The 15,987-nt window shown below is 37.9% G+C and overlaps 1 protein-coding gene across 4 annotated transcripts; it reads left to right on the top strand.

Annotated features, from left to right (window-relative positions):
- Positions 1 to 223: 223 nt before the first annotated feature.
- Positions 224 to 9,244, top strand: LOC125250819. 4 transcript variants are annotated; one of them, XM_048163601.1, is made up of 5 exons: positions 224 to 577; positions 746 to 797; positions 972 to 1,022; positions 1,118 to 1,249; positions 8,642 to 9,244. In XM_048163601.1, the coding sequence occupies exons 1-5, from the start codon at positions 320 to 322 to the stop codon at positions 8,920 to 8,922; spliced, it is 774 nt and encodes a 257-aa protein (XP_048019558.1). In that variant the 5' UTR covers positions 224 to 319; the 3' UTR covers positions 8,923 to 9,244. The 4 variants fall into 4 exon arrangements, 3 of the variants coding, with proteins under 3 accessions (XP_048019558.1, XP_048019559.1, XP_048019557.1); XM_048163602.1 differs by lacking the exon at positions 8,642 to 9,244 and adding an exon at positions 1,453 to 1,797; XM_048163600.1 differs by lacking the exons at positions 224 to 577; positions 746 to 797; positions 972 to 1,022; positions 1,118 to 1,249 and adding exons at positions 7,686 to 8,093; positions 8,268 to 8,318; positions 8,414 to 8,545 and having other exon boundaries at positions 8,642 to 9,052.
- Positions 9,245 to 15,987: the final 6,743 nt, after the last annotated feature.

The following is a 15,987-nucleotide window of genomic DNA, read 5'->3' as shown; positions in this document are numbered from 1 at the left end:
TCTTTCTTTCTTTTTTGTCATAACAACATAAACCTGGTAACTACTGTAAGATATAACTCTATTCTACTTTTTTTTAAGAGACGAGTCAAAGTTATTTTCTGTTCAGATCAACATAGTGCCACAAATGTTGTCAATGGAGATTAACATCTACTGAGGCTGGAAAATTCCTTTAATTTTGATTAACAATTAACTTGAACTACTTTTTTATCTGAAGCAATATAAATCAAGTACAAAGGACAGTAAATCAGGACACTATAAAAGGAACATGAGAGGCTGTGAGGATGACAGAGCAAGAGCTGGAAACAAACATCAGTGAAGAATGAAGGCTTTAGTATGTATACTGCTGCTGTTGGAAACCTTTGTGTTTGTCGTCCAGCAGCAGGTAGATGGAGGACTCAATGAGAATGAGATCAGTCAACAGATCAGCTCTGAGGACGGAAGACAGAATCCACCTCAAACAGACACTTTGAGAGCTGAAGCTTCAACTGACAGACAACAATACTGCCATCTGTGCTTCCCTGACATCCATGCAGCACTGAGAGAACTGACCGCCACCGTTACAGAGCAGAAAGGAAACATCAGAGAACTGACCGCCACCGTTACAGAGCAGAAAGCAAACATCAGAGAACTGACCGCCACCGTTAAAGAGCAGAAAGGAAACATCAGAGAACTGACCGCCGCAGATACAGAGCAGAAAGGAAACATCAGAGAACTGACCGCCACCGTTACAGAGCAGAAAGAAAACATCAGAGCTTTAGAGACGCGATTAATGGATGAGATGAAGAAGAAAAATGAAGGTACTTCACCAAAACATTCACTCTTTTATCAATGATCCTCAAAGTAAAACACCAATGCAATACATTGTATAGTGTAAATGTTAGTGTAAAGTTGAGTGTATACTGTGTAAATTGTGTTTTCTATTACAATAATCAGTGTAAATGTCATTTAACAGAATCTTTATTCCTTCACAGAAATTTCAAATCTTACTCTGGGTCAAGAGGAGTTGAGAAAGGAAAATAGAGGTGAAAGTGTGCTTGAATGATGTTAAATTCAGTGTATTCATTCTCAGTGTAATACAGTAATATATCACAATATTGTTTATGTTTTTCAACAACAGACAGAGAAATAGCTTTTTCAGCTGGACTGACACAATCGAGCAGTGAATATATTGGTCCTTTCACCACTCACATCACACTAACCTACAGGAACGTCTTCACAAACATAGGGAACGCCTACAACCCAATTACAGGTAATTATCAATGAAATGGAGTCATTAAACTCAGTTTATAGTAATGAAAACCTTCTGCTCCATTCAGACCTCTCTGCAGTTGTGTAATGTGTAAAAGAGAATGTAATCATCTGCCATCTTTCAAAACTATTACACAGTGTGTTTGGTAATTGAGCAATCGTACAGGAAACAGCTGATTCTGTATCTCTTGTTATCTGATTTAGGTGTTTTTACAGCCCCACTGAAAGGAGCGTACATGTTCAGAATCTCTGTATTTGGTATTGCCCCACCATCAGCAGCTGCAGACATTATTAAGAATGGAAAGACTATGGTTATTGCACATGAATATCAGCCTTATGGTGAGTTAAACTCCTCAAATGGAGTTGTGTTGATCCTGGAGGTTGGAGATGTTGTCTATGTGAGACTTGGGTCTGGCACGAGGATATATGATACCCACAATAACCGCAACACTTTCAGTGGTTATCTACTGTTTCCCTTAAAATAACAGGAGATTTGCAGAATGTAATTCCAATAATTCTGAACCTTCAGCATATGATTTAAGATGAAAATCATGAAGAATCATTAACATATAAACCTGCATTATTAATGAGGACTAATGTGTGTTTGAAATTTGCAATAGATTACTGTATAAAGTCAGTATAATACACTATACTCATAAGTTCTGATCTGTCTATACATGTAAGTTTGTATAAAGAGTTTCAGCACTGAGACAGACAGGACCCATGAATATCACATGTGACTCAAAAGTGTTTTGTTAAAGTAGTAAATCTAGAATGTTAAATAATACCTTTTTTAAGTGTATCTTGTTACTGATCCTTGATCTGTATCTCTTCATCCTACAGAAATAAATAAAACAATAAAGAAACACTTTTGTGGCATTTTATTTTCCTCATATTTTAATGAAAATTTTCCCTACAATCCAGTAATATGTTCGGTCAGGGTTAGGCAAGTTCGGGCCTTGAGAGCTGCTGTCCTGCAGAGTTTAACTCCAACCCTAATCAAACAAACCTGAACAAGCTAATCAATTTCTTCAGGATTACTAAGCAGTCCCTCCAGGATTCTGCGATCGCAGAATTTACCGCAAAATCAAGCAAACTCCGCAAAATTTGGAGGGGCTTGCACTGCTTGTGTACTGATTGTTAACATTCGTACTTTATAACTTATGTTCTTTTGCACTTTAATCTGTTTGAAACATTTGTTTGATTTATACATTTTGTGTATTCTTCAAAAGTAGGCCAAGTTATATTTAAGGTTCTTTTTTGTTGTATTATAAAAAATACTAATCAACTCTGTAAAGCTTGAAATAATATAACAGTCAGAAAATAAAATTATTTTTTAAACAAAACAGGTTTTTTTAAACCTTTAGACAAAATATAAAAGAAGTTTGCATGTGTTTTATGTTTTGTCATACATTTGATACACCAGGATTTTATGGCCCATATAGTATGATATGGTGAGAGTATGGAGGGGGAAACAGCTTTATTTTATTCAGAGGCCAAAACTGACCAAAAATTGAAGTTTGTTGCAGTTGTTATTTATAAAAAATGTGAATCAATGAGATCTGTGTAACAGTACAGCAGACTACTTACATAAAATGCATATAACTATACTTTTTCACTCTATATCTCTTATAATATGTATTGGTAAGAAGACTTGCTTAGTTTTATGATGAAAGTTGTATCATTTTTATTGTGGGGGCAAAACACAATGCAATGCAATATGCATACAATGATGATTGATAGATGAACAAATAAATGTTCCTCAAAGCCTGTTGTATCATATTTGATACATAAAATATACAAAATTGATTGATAAAATATACAAAACCTTCTAAATGACAACCATGCCCCCATCGTTTAACAAAATCCTGTGGGAAACACTGCAATGTAACATTATATAATTTTTTTTGTTTGTTTTATTTGGTGTTACATATGAAATAAAATGTTGAAATTATATTTTAAGTTATTATCAGTGTTCTCCTTCTTAAAATTACAGAGTCCAGTGGTTCTTGAGCTCAGAAAAGTAATAAAAATGTTAGAATATTGACTCTGGTGTATTTTCACAAAAAAAAACTACACAAGAAATGCCGCAAATATTGCCGCAAATTTTGAGAAAAGCCGCAGCAAAATCAGTCATTTTAGGCCGCAGAAATCAGGGTTTCTTTCAGGGTTGGAAACAAACTCTACAGGACAGTAGTTCAGGTTAGGTCAACAATGATTGCTTTGAAGTCATGATTTCAAATTTGCCATAGTAATGGTACTTTATTGTATTCCGTGACATGACATTTGTTTTCATGTAATTTACATCTAAAATCTACAACTGTAGGATAATAATAATAAAAGTTTATTTTTCTGTCACAACCCCCTCATTCTTACCAAAAGCTCACTGACGCTAGAGGCTGCAGCCTTTAGCCTCCTTGTTAAGGCAGGAACACACCAAGCCGACGGTCGGCCGTTGGGCAGTTTTTATTCGTCGGCCGACTAAGTTTTCTCAGTGTGTTCCACACCGTCAGCTGAAGTTGGTCCTCGTCGGCTTTTTTTCGGCCAATTCGAAATGTTGAATCAGTGTCGGAGCTCGTCGGGCCATCTGATCATTCTGATTGGCCATTCAGCTACTGCCACCTGCTGGTACAGAAAGGCATATCATCTCACGCAGGCGCAGAACGGACGTGCTACTTTTGCCATCGGGTGTCGAGCGTCGGTTTGGTGTGTCAGGGCAACTTTGGACACAGATGCTGCCGACGTGAGCCACACAGTCTGCTTTCGTCTCCACTAGTTCGTCGGCGTCGGCTTGGTGTGTTCCTGCCTTAATGCGTCGGCCCTGTATTACAGAGCGCCTGAATCCCATGCTGGAGACCTGGGTTCAAGACCCGCACAGAGTGGGGTGAGTAGGACCTAGGTGAGGGGTTACACCTGGTTCCATAAGGGAAAAAGGGGAAGGTCTTCCACTTCTACAGTATACAATCCAGTATCTCGCTGCTGTACTCCTGGGTCGAGGAGGGGAGGAGGAGTCACCGCAAGTGAGAGTCTCTTAGCTGGTTAAAGACCAAGATTTTTTTCCCCTCTCTCTCATCTCTGTCTCTCCTCATGCTTTCATCTCCTTTTCTCTCGCCTTGTCTGTCCTTACCCCCAGGTGCTGTGGCCCCGGGGGGAGTAGGGCAGTCTCGAGGGTAACCCTTGGCCTGCGATGAGGGTATGTGTCAAGCAGGACAAGGCAGAGAGCTGTGAGAACGGAGGAGCTACGGAAGCATAAAAGGAAGAGTGACGACAGTGAAGGACGAGAGAGGACCAGGCCTGGACTATTTTACGTTGTGTTTTGTTTAGGCTATGTGTGGCAGTTGTCCATGAGGGGCTGCCGCTTTTACTTTCATTTTGTTTTTTGTTTTTTTGTAATTAAATCAATTAAATTTGTCCCGCCAAACAAATACGTACTGTTTGAAGCAACCGTCTATCAGCTGGTACTTAATTGAGCTGGTACTAAAAAAAAGAGGCTGGTATTGTCACATTTTTACACTTTCAGTATCGACTTGATATTGAAGTACTGATCATTCTATATTTACATTTATGCATATGGAAGATGTGTTTATCCAACATGACTTACAGTGCCTTCAAGGTACAAGTTTTATCACTATGTGTGTTCAGTTGAGCGACAGGAACTACTTTTGTTCACACTAATGTCCGCATCTTCTAGCGTAATACCAGAGAACGTCTTTCTGTCTCTTTTTTCTATGTAGTGCATGTGCAAATGTCAGTACACAATTACCGTGATCACAGAACAAATAGGTAAGTGGCTAGTTTTGTATGTGCACGCACCTCATAAATACTGTTGTCACCATATACCACAATCTGGTCCCCGTAACCCTGTGAAATGCCACATAATTAAAACGTATGTTTTGAAAGTGAAATTATCTTTTTGAAGTGAGATTTGTCTTCTGTGGATCAAATGAAATATTTTGACATGTCTTTTAAGTTGACTGGATAGTGGGAAAGGTGGGTCCCCATAAACCACAAAGAAAAAAAAACCATAAACACACACCACACAAGCATATGTGGTTTATGTTTTTCTATCCTGATTGGGACTTCAACCTTAATGAACACAGACTCATGGGGACTCGTGTCACTGTGGGGATCTAAATTGAGGTCCCCCTGAGGAAACAAGCTTATTAATCATACAGAATGAGTTTGAAAATGTAAAAATGTAGAAAGTTTTGTGTGATGGGTAGGTTTAGGGGTTGGGTTAGTGTAAGAATATACAGTTTGTAAAGTATAAAAACAATTACGTATATTGAGAGTCCCCACAAAGATAGTGAACAATTTTCAATTTTCACAAAAATTGAACCAGATCATCTTCGACCATGCCAATAAAAAGAATTCAAGTCGATTCCTCAAACCGTGCTTGCAAAAATAGACGTAAGGCTGTATCTCCGCAACGCTTTATTGTATTCAGACCAAACTTGGTACATATCATCACAAGCATGACCTGAGGCAACACGCAGCGTTTCAGCGCTGCACCACCTACTGGTGCGGAGATATGAAAAATTGCTATTTTTGCATATAACTTCTGATGGGTTTGTCCAAAAATTATAAATTTGGTCTCATTTGGGGCATCATGCCGAATCAAATGATATCCAGTTTTTCCATATCAGCCCTTTTGGCCGTCGGCCATTTAGAATTTTGTGCTAAAATGCAGTATTTTACAAACGCATTAGCGTATCGTTACAAAATTCGGTATGCATCTTCGGCACCATGCCCTGACAATACTCAAAAAGTTTTTCCGCAGCGCCACCTTGTGGTCAAAAGTGTGGTCAGTATTTACAAAAATGCTAATAACTTTTGACTATATTAACCGATTGTAATGGATTCCTTGGGTCATGCTGAGAACACAGATATCAAATTTACCATAGTCCGCTGAACTTCCTGTCCGCCATATTGTTTTTCTTTAAAAACCTACTTTTTCTAACTTCTCCTAGACCGTTGCTCTGATTTTCACCAAAATTAAACTGTATCATCTTCAGACCATGCCGACAAAAAGTTATGGATTTCAAGTTGATATATCAAACCGTTTTCGTATACCGGAGCAATGAATTTGAGGCATGATGCAAAAATGACTCTTGAAGCTGTATCTGTGTAATGCTTTGACATATTGACACCAAACTTTGCAAGTGTCATTGTCACCTCACTCTGACATTAATTTGGTCACAGCGCCACCTATTGTTTGAAAGTGATGAACCAGTAAATCCTCATTTTTTAGCTCTTTTGCCTAAAATGATCTTAATAGGTCTTTAATTGCTCACTGTTGCAGTTGGTCTGATGCTCACAGCCATGTTGGCTGGCTTCTTGTGCCGTTTTTGTACTTGGCCCCATAATTGCTGCTTGCAGCTATATTTACTAATATGTTTAATTATATGATAGTGTACATATAACTGACATTAAAGTATATATTAGTTCACATTAATTGCTTGTGGTACATTCAGAACTTTTACCATATTTCCCAGTCCATATAAAAATGTATTAAATTCCCACTTAAGCAGGTTAAAAAATCTCTCATAAGTTCAACTAGTTGCATATAACATACATTTAAATGATAATACATTTGAATTTAATGACAAATAATATGGATTTAGTTAGTTGAAAACATTACATTTAATTCATACTTAAGTGTGTTTATTAAGTATATTATTTGTATAATAATTACACTTTATAAAAGTATACTAAAGTGCACTTCTTTTTCACAAGGGACTCTGACAGAACCTATGAGTAAGTAATAATTAACAAAGGTAAAAACACAACTCACATTATGATACTGTAAAACAAGTCAATGTAAACATTGTCATGAGTGAATATATCTACTTCCCCAAAATCTGTCATTTGTCCTTGAGAGAAGTTGTATATCAGGTTAATAATTACATTAATGAAATAACTCCATCAGCAACATTTATAGTATGATATCAGTCACCACAGAAATAAATGTCAACTCTTTCTTTAGTTAAAAAAAAATGTCAGGAACTTACAATGGAAGTAAATAGGCAAAGCAGTAAACATTAAAATAGGCTACACACTGTTTCAATAGTATAGCCACAAGGCTTAAACATTATGTGTGCAAATGTCACTTAATAATTTTGTTTGCGTACATTTACAACCAGTGTTTCTTTCTTCTTTTTTTCTTTCTTTTTTGTCATAACATAAACCTGGTAACTACTGTAAGATATAAACATGTCAGAAAGTGGTGTGAAAATCATTTTTGTATTATTACTTTTTTTTTAAGAGACGAGTCAAAGTTATTTTTGTTCAGATCAACATAGTGCCACAAATATTGTCAATAGAGATTAACATCTACTGAGGCTGGAAAATTCCTTTAATTTTTATTAACAATTAACTTGAACTATGTATTTATCTGAAGCAATATAAATCAAGTACAAAAGACAGTAAATCAGGACACTATAAAAGGAACATGAGAGGCTGTGAGGATGACAGAGCAAGAGCTGGAAACAAACATCAGTGAAGAATGAAGGCTTTAGTATGTATACTGCTGCTGCTGGAAACCTTTGTGTTTGTCGTCCAGCAGCAGGTAGATGGAGGACTCAATGAGAATGAGATCAGTCAACAGATCAGCTCTGAGGACGGAAGACAGAATCCACCTCAAACAGACACTTTGAGAGCTGAAGCTTCAACTGACAGACAACAATACTGTGATCTGGGCATCCCTGACATCCATGCAGCACTGAGAGAACTGACCGCCACCGTTACAGAGCAGAAAGGACACATCAGAGAACTGACCGCCACCGTTACAGAGCAGAAAGGAAACATCAGAGAACTGAGGGTTGAGATGAACAAGAAAAATGAAGGTACTTCACCAAAACATTCACTCTATTATTAATGATCCTCCAAGTAAAACACCAATATAATACATTGTATAGTTTAAATGTTAGTGTAAAGTTGAGTGTATACTGTGTAAATTGTGTTTTCTATTACAATAATCAGTGTAAATGTCATTTAACAGAATCTTTATTCCTTCACAGAAATTTCAAATCTTACTCTGGGTCAAGAGGAGTTGAGAAAGGAAAATAGAGGTGAAAGTGTGCTTGAATGATGTTAAATTCAGTGTATTCATTCTCAGTGTAATACAGTAATATATCACAATATTGCTTATGTTTTTCAATAACAGACAGAGAAATAGCTTTTTCAGCTTCAATGATGGAATCTGGTAAAGGATATATTGGTCCTTTTACCACTAACATCACACTAACCTACAAGAACGTCTTCACAAACATAGGGAATGCCTACAACCCAATTACAGGTAATTATCAAAACTATTACACAGTGTTTTTGAAAATTAAGCAATCATACAGCAATATGTCTTGTCTTTATGTGTTTATCTCATTATTTGATTTAGGTGTTTTCACAGCCCCACTGAAAGGAGCGTACATGTTCAGAGTCTCTGTATTTGATCTTGGTGGATCTACATCAACTGCCTACATTGTTAAGAATGGAGAGCTTGTGGTTATGGCAAATGATGTTCAGGCTCAGGATCGGTTAAGCTCCTCAAATGGAGTTGTGTTGATCCTGGAGGTTGGAGATGTTGTCTATGTGAGACTTTGGTCTAACACGAGGATATATGATAACGAGAATAACCTCAACACTTTCAGTGGTTTCCTACTGTTTCCTTTAAGATAACAGGAGATTTGAAGAATGTGATTCCAATAATTCTGAACTTTCACTGTATGATTTAAGATGAAAATCATGAAGAATCATTAACATATGAATCTGTATTAATGAGGACTAATGTGTGTTTGACTTTTTTGATAGATTACTGTGTAAAGTCAGTATAATACACTATAATCATAAGTTCTGATCTGTCTGTACATGTAAGTTTGTATAAAGAGTTTCAGCACTGAGACAGACAGGACCCATGAATATCACATGTGACTCAAAAGTGTTTTGTTAAAGTAGTAAATCTAGAATGTTAAATAATACCTTTTTAAGTGTATCTTGTACTGATCCTTGATCTGTATCTCTTCATCCTACATAAATAAATAAAACAATAAAGAGACACTTTTGTGGCATTTTATTTTCCTCATATTCTCATGAATATTTTCCCTACAATCCATTAATATGTTAGGTCAGGGTTAGGCAAGTTCAGGTTTTGATTAGCTGAACAAGCTAATCAATTTCTTCAGGATTGGGTCATTCTACAGAAACGTCCACTTTTGGTATGACAAAATGTCTTAAAATGTATTTCTTTTTTTAACATTTAAACTTAGACCACATTATTATATTACACTTGGACTTTATGAATACACATAAATGACAGGTTAATGATTTTTTTTTTTTTTTTTTTTTGTACATTTATTTAAAGACCGCATGTACCCATGTTTTTGTCACTGGTGTTACCTTACTTCTCTGGCATTTTTAAACGTTTTTATAAAATAATATTTCTCAATTGTTTCAGCACATGCAGTCAGAGTTACAGAAAAATAATGATAATGCAAAAAATACGGAGATTGTGTTTTTTTTATTTTTATTTTAATCAGGTTAGTTAAAAGTGTGATTGAATTATGTTAATTCAATTTCGCAACCATGTATTTGTTATAACAATGAAAAATTTGAAAAACAGTTATAAAAAAGTAATGATGCAATCTTTTAAATCTTAATTCTTGAGTATAGCAGAATTTAGTCAATGTAAAATTATTATCATGTCACATATGATACATTTTATTTAATGTGCCAGACAAAAAACAGTATCACCAGTGACACAATAAATCACCAGTGACGTATACATAAGACCAAAGATCCTTATTCTTCATCTATAATTAAGAAGATGAGACTAAATTTTTACATTTGGTGTACAATAAAAGACTTAACATTGACACTTAGTGAAAGCAGTCGGTAAAAGATCATAAACAACATTTTAAAACTGTCTGTAAAATACGCTGTCCGTAAAGTCGCTGCACTGAATTTAGCCATATCTGCCCAAAGGAGGATTAACAATGAGAAAGAAAATTTAGAATCACATAATCTTAGTGCTATTTTATGCAAAAGAACTAAATGAATAGCTTTAAATGAAGTTTATCTATAAACGGGTAACACCAGTGACAGTAACACCAGTGACATTTTTCATGAAAAATGCATTTTACACAATGGCTGCTGCAAAGTGTCAACCCACATGTTGTCAATCATGATATATTCACTAAATCAAGTAATTTAATCCATTTGTATTTGTAACCGGCCCAATTCTGGCTACTGCTACGGTCTGCGTTGTGTGACAGAAGACAAGGAGACACTGGAAGTGCTGCTGCTGCTGCGTAGTTTATTATGGGCCTCTGGATGGATTAAAGAGCAGAGTGTTAGAGAGATACAGTCTGTCTGTGATTTTTTACCTCCTCTCAGCGCACTCAACGCGATCTCAGGACACACTACAGTGATAAAAAAATGCACAAAATATATAAATGACATCAAGTGCAAAATTAATTGTTACAAACATTCAAAATAAACTCCTGCAGCTAGTTTTCAATCAATTATACATTGGAAAGAGAACAAATTAATACAAAATGAATACATTGAAAAATGAGAACAAATGTAAATTGTACCTGGATGGATTAAAGAGCAGAGTGTAAGAGAGATACAGTCTGTCTGTGATTTTTTACCTGCACAAATTAAAAGCAGTTATTTAATTCGTTAAAATCACCACGTTCTGCTGGTGCACACACACTCAAACCACTGTTCTCGGTAATAAACTATTAAATCCAATCCATCCATACGTAAAACAATTCTTAATACATTTATAACACTGTGAACAACTATATTAATGCATTATTATTGACTTAATCAAACTTTTAGAACTTTTACAATCCTATATTGGAAGAGCACCGCTAACTGCTTACCTCCTCTCAGCGCGCTCAACGCGATCTGAGGACGCAGCGCGGGCTGAACAGAAATGACGTCACCACGTAATAGAAATATAAATCTTTTTCCAAAAATAGTAAAAATAAGATACAAAACAAAATGATGAGGTTTTTTGAGGACAAATTAATATTAATTTATAAAATTAATAAGTAAATAAATAAAAATTGAAAGAAAGGATGACTAGTGAAATACATTAAAGTACAAGTACATACTCATTAACATCCGTCACATTCACCTCTCCTGAATTTCACTAATATCCTGACCAAATGACAAAATTGATCCCAGAGAACCAGATTTTCAATGAATCTCATTCAACATAGTAAGTTACCTGCTTTACAGGTCAAGAAAAGTCCAAGGTTGATCAAGTCTTAGACATTCTCAGAACAGTATGCTGCCTTGTACAACATACAATCTGGTCTATATCACACTTCATGAAATTCATATTTTGTAAATATTCTTACAGTTTTTTCATAGGAACAAATATCTTTTAAAATAAAGAAATGATCCTGATCTCCTTGCTACAGATGACCCCACTTTCTGACCATAAAATGGTTTCTGCGCCATTGACTCAATTAAACGGCTAACCCTTTTGACCACCCTCCCTGCACGGGTCCTAACACCCTGTGTGTCAGTAGAAATTTGTGCTTGTGTGTCAGGGATGCTGTTAGCATGAGAGTCGTTCACGGTTTCTATTTGAGGGTCAGGATTACTAGTAGGGGATTCAGTCTCTATGCCAGATACTTGATCAGAACCCACAACAGCCTCATTTTCACTGGGATTTTGGTCACAAACACTCAGACCGTGGACTGAATGATCAGATTCCAGGACATCATCACCCATAAACTCTTGACCTCCAATCTCTTCTTGATCATCAAGCACCCATGCCCTCGTTCTTTCAAAAGAACTCTCCTCTTCCAATGAGTCAGACAACTCAGACACACGAGATTCACTCTCCATATTCACGGCATTAGACTGTATGTCCTTGTCATCTTGAGGTGATTCAACAGGCAGGAAGCTGATATCAAGAATCAAATTTCGATGCACCACTTTGGATTTTCCTTCCTCGTCAATGAGTTTATATATGTTGGTTTGAAGGTTCCGATCCTTTACAGTATAGACAGTTGGATCCCACTTGTCGGCAAGCTTTTTCTTTCCTCTTTCACTCTTGTTTGCAAGGAGCACTCTGTCTCCGATGTTCAAATATGTACCCTATACCTTCCGATTATAACACTTGGCTTGCTTTTTCTGTTCCTTTTCAGCGTGTTTCTGGGCAATGTGTGCTGCTTCATGAAGGTAAGACATGAGTGTTTTTACATAGCTACCATGGTCAACAATCACAGGGTCATGCAACACCTGCCCAAACATGACATCAACAGGAAGCTTTGGAATGCGGCCGAACATCAGCTGGAATGGGGCGTAACCAGTGGTCTCGTGTACTGTAGCATTATATGCAAATGTCAGAGTCTGTATCTGCTCAGGCCACTTGTGTTTCTCTTTGAGAGGCAAAGAGCGAAGCATACTACCCAGGGTCCGATTAAATCTCTCTGTCCCACCGTTTCCCATCGGGTGATACGCTGTAGTGTGTGACTTTTCAATGCCAGCCAACTTGAGCAGTTCTGCTATGAGGGTACTCTCAAAGTTGGTTCCTTGATCCGTATGAATGCGTGTTGGGAAACCATAAACACAAAAGATGTGATCCCACAACTTCTTCGCAATTTGTTTTGCTTTCTGGTTTACACACGGGAAGGCATGGGCCAACTTTGTGAAGTGATCCGTCACAACTAATACGTCTACAGAACGCTGCTTGCTGTCCTCAGCACTCCAAAAATCCAAACACACTAACTCCATAGGGGCAGAAGTTCTTATGCTCTCAAGTGGAGCTCGAGCAGATGGCTCTGGTGTTTTGGCCAGTATACATCTCTGGCAACACTTGACATACTCCCTTATGTCACGCTCCATTCTAGGCCAGAAAAAGCGATGTCGGGTTAGCTGGAGAGTTCTTGACTGTCCCTGATGTCCAGCAAGATCGTGCACACCTGTTAAGACTTTGGTCTTGAAACTAGAAGGAAGTACAAGCTGAAACCTCTTGTGATGGCTTAGAGGATCTTTAGAGACACGATAGACTACTCCATCTTGAATCTTCAGCCGATCCCATTGCTTAAGAAGAACTAATGCCCTGGCATCCATTCCAGCCCTCTCTCGCCTTGATGGTCGCTTCTTTTGACTTTTGAGGAAGGGCATAATTTTTGAGATTACTGGATCTGACTCTTGGACCTGTTGGATCTCCTCAAGAGGGATTGCTGAAATTGTGTCACATCCAGGCATTACTGCATCCTGAATGGACTGAACTGCCTGGATGGCTCTTAGCTCAGTTACCATCTCCCACTGATTATGGAGGTTCAAATGAGTTCCAACTACTGTGTGATCATAAGACACCGGAGAATTTGACTGCGATGACACAATGAGACTGTTCACTTGCAAACAGAAAGTGTCTTGAATTCCATTTTCATTAATACCTTCAGCCTCAGTGAGTAAACTGCCATACTGTTCGGTAATGAGCCTGTGACTGACTGTTTTTGTGAAAGGATCCCGACTCAAAGCGTCAGCTACAGTGTTCTTTCTTCCAGCAATATGCTTAAGATCAAAGGAGTAAGCCGCAAGCTTAGACACCCAGCGCTGTTCACAAGCATCGAGTTTAGCCTTTGTAAGGCCCGCCCAATCGGCCCAATGGCGGTTTCCCACCGGGTGGGGAAGGTTTCTTGCGCGTTCGGTCTTTTCAGTGTGGCAAAGTAGTTTAATTCCAATTTAATGTTTATCTGACTCCATTTTATTATGACCTCTAATTTAGGTTAGAATGCCAATTGATAATTGACCATTTATACGATAATTTAGCCATACATTTGATTATTCAGTTTAACTCTTTACTCTTATTGTTCTCGTTCATTCGGATTCCTACAACGCTTTGAGTCTCGCACCGGCCGGGCATACGATCTCATACGCACAATCTCGTCAGTCTTGGTCATTAGACAGAGGCGATGACTAACATTCTAGAGGCCGTACCCACTTTGCTCATTCTAGAATACGTTTATTTAGTCCCCATAGATCTGAACACACCGAATTAAGGTAAGGTTACTTTTAACCAGGGGCCATGACCATTACCATAAAATCAGGCTGACCAATTTAGCTTCCTCTAGTGGTAACTTTACATAATCACGCAGTGGTTTACCCACAGACACTTAGTTAGAATAATCTCACCATAACCAGAGGTTGAGGCCCACCCTGTTTAGATTGGTCTAGCAACACTCTGTTGCTCTAAAAGGAAAAAACCCATTATTGGCCTACACAGTCTAAGTATACATAACTAATGCCAATGTGTTAGTCGGAGCTCTAAAGTATCAGTTGGTGTGCCCCACTGCTCCACCTAAACTGTACTTTAGTCCGTTACTAACCTGAGCGTAGATTTGTGGGGTTATGGACTTAATGTAATCTACTAGAGTCAATAATTTCAGAGTAAGTCAGAATAAAGCCAAATGTAACAATTTATTAGTCAGGTAATGTATCACGCCAATTACATAATCAATTTAAAGATGATCAATACAAAACATCAAATGCTCAGAAACAGAGTAAAAGATGCATACCTGACATTAGAAAAATACACATTGCTGAGTGTCTGAAGGACACTCAGCAATGTGGGCTGATCTGATCTGATCACAGGATCGAGCCCTGAGCCTCCTGCAACATCTCTTTAAATACCCAGACCAAGACAGAAACTTATTTCAAATGGAAACATGAGTTCACAATGGGAATTTGCATTAATCAGGGTCCCAGACTGAGTAGTTTACACCTTTTTGGGGACAGAAGGCCATTTGCATGAAAGACCCTGTGAAGGTGGACACACCCATTACAGAGAGCAAAATATCTCTAAAATCTTCAAACCTTTATTACCTTCTGATTTACTTCTGTGGGGAATGAGACCTTTGTACCAGTCGCACTGAGACATTTCAAATGATACCAAAGATGTATAATGTTGTATGATAACTTGTTCACATTAAACCATATATATTTTGGGTGAATTTCAGGTCACCTTTGCATGTAGAGAGAAGAGGGGGTGAAGGAAGGGAGATGTAGATTAAGGCATTGCTGAGGTGTGATCGACTCGGTGTGATTACGTCTCAAATGGGGATGCTAATTTTGCAAGAGAGAGTTCGAATGTTAATTTCCTTTGTTTTCTCAACGAGTAGCCCTTTCTCAGTCCAGACAATCCGGCATTAGTCTTACACCTTCGTTAGTATATATGTGAGCTGGTTATTGTCCGTCCATACGGTGAATGTGTGGCCCTTTAACCAATGACTGAATTTTTCACACACGCTCCACTTTAATGCTAAAAACTCGAGCTTGTGTGCCGGATACCGCTTCTGAGAACTGCTTAAAGATTTGCTTGCGAATGCAATGGGACGGGCTTTCTCCTCGCCTGCTGGTATCAGTGATAACACAGCCCCAAGTCCATCAAGAGAAGCATCGATTGACAGAATTAATGGAAGAGAAAAGTCGGGGTGTACTAGAACCACAATATGCAGTAAGCTCTCTTTTAGTTTAGAGAGGGCATCGTCACACTCTGAAGTCCAGTCCGTTGGCTTGAGCTTTCTGTATGTGCCTGCCTTAGCCTCAGTTTTGATCTTTTCCCTCCTTTTCTGCCCAGCTGTTAGGGAGAAGAGTGATTTGGCTATGGAGGAGCAATTTGGGATGAAGTGCTGATAATAGAGGATCATTCCCAGAACAGACTTAATCCTCCGCACAGATGGAGTACAGCCATCTTCATCCATGAGGTCAGCTTTT

The sequence above is a fragment of the Megalobrama amblycephala genome, linkage group LG17, assembly GCF_018812025.1.
Source record: "Megalobrama amblycephala isolate DHTTF-2021 linkage group LG17, ASM1881202v1, whole genome shotgun sequence".
In the NCBI taxonomy this organism is placed as follows: Eukaryota; Metazoa; Chordata; class Actinopteri; order Cypriniformes; family Xenocyprididae; genus Megalobrama; species Megalobrama amblycephala.
Note: the sequence above shows the minus strand (reverse complement) of the source record. Positions and strands in the feature narration are given on the sequence as shown.

Excerpts from the sequence above, each read along its gene's own strand:
- LOC125250819 (XM_048163600.1), top strand. The coding sequence starts at position 7,754 with ATGAAGGCTTTAGTATGTATACTGCTGCTGCTGGAAACCTTTGTGTTT. Across the intron at positions 8,319-8,413 it reads GTTGAGAAAGGAAAATAGAG|ACAGAGAAATAGCTTTTTCA; the intron begins GTGAAAGTGTGC and ends TTTCAATAACAG. Across the intron at positions 8,546-8,641 it reads TGCCTACAACCCAATTACAG|GTGTTTTCACAGCCCCACTG; the intron begins GTAATTATCAAA and ends TATTTGATTTAG.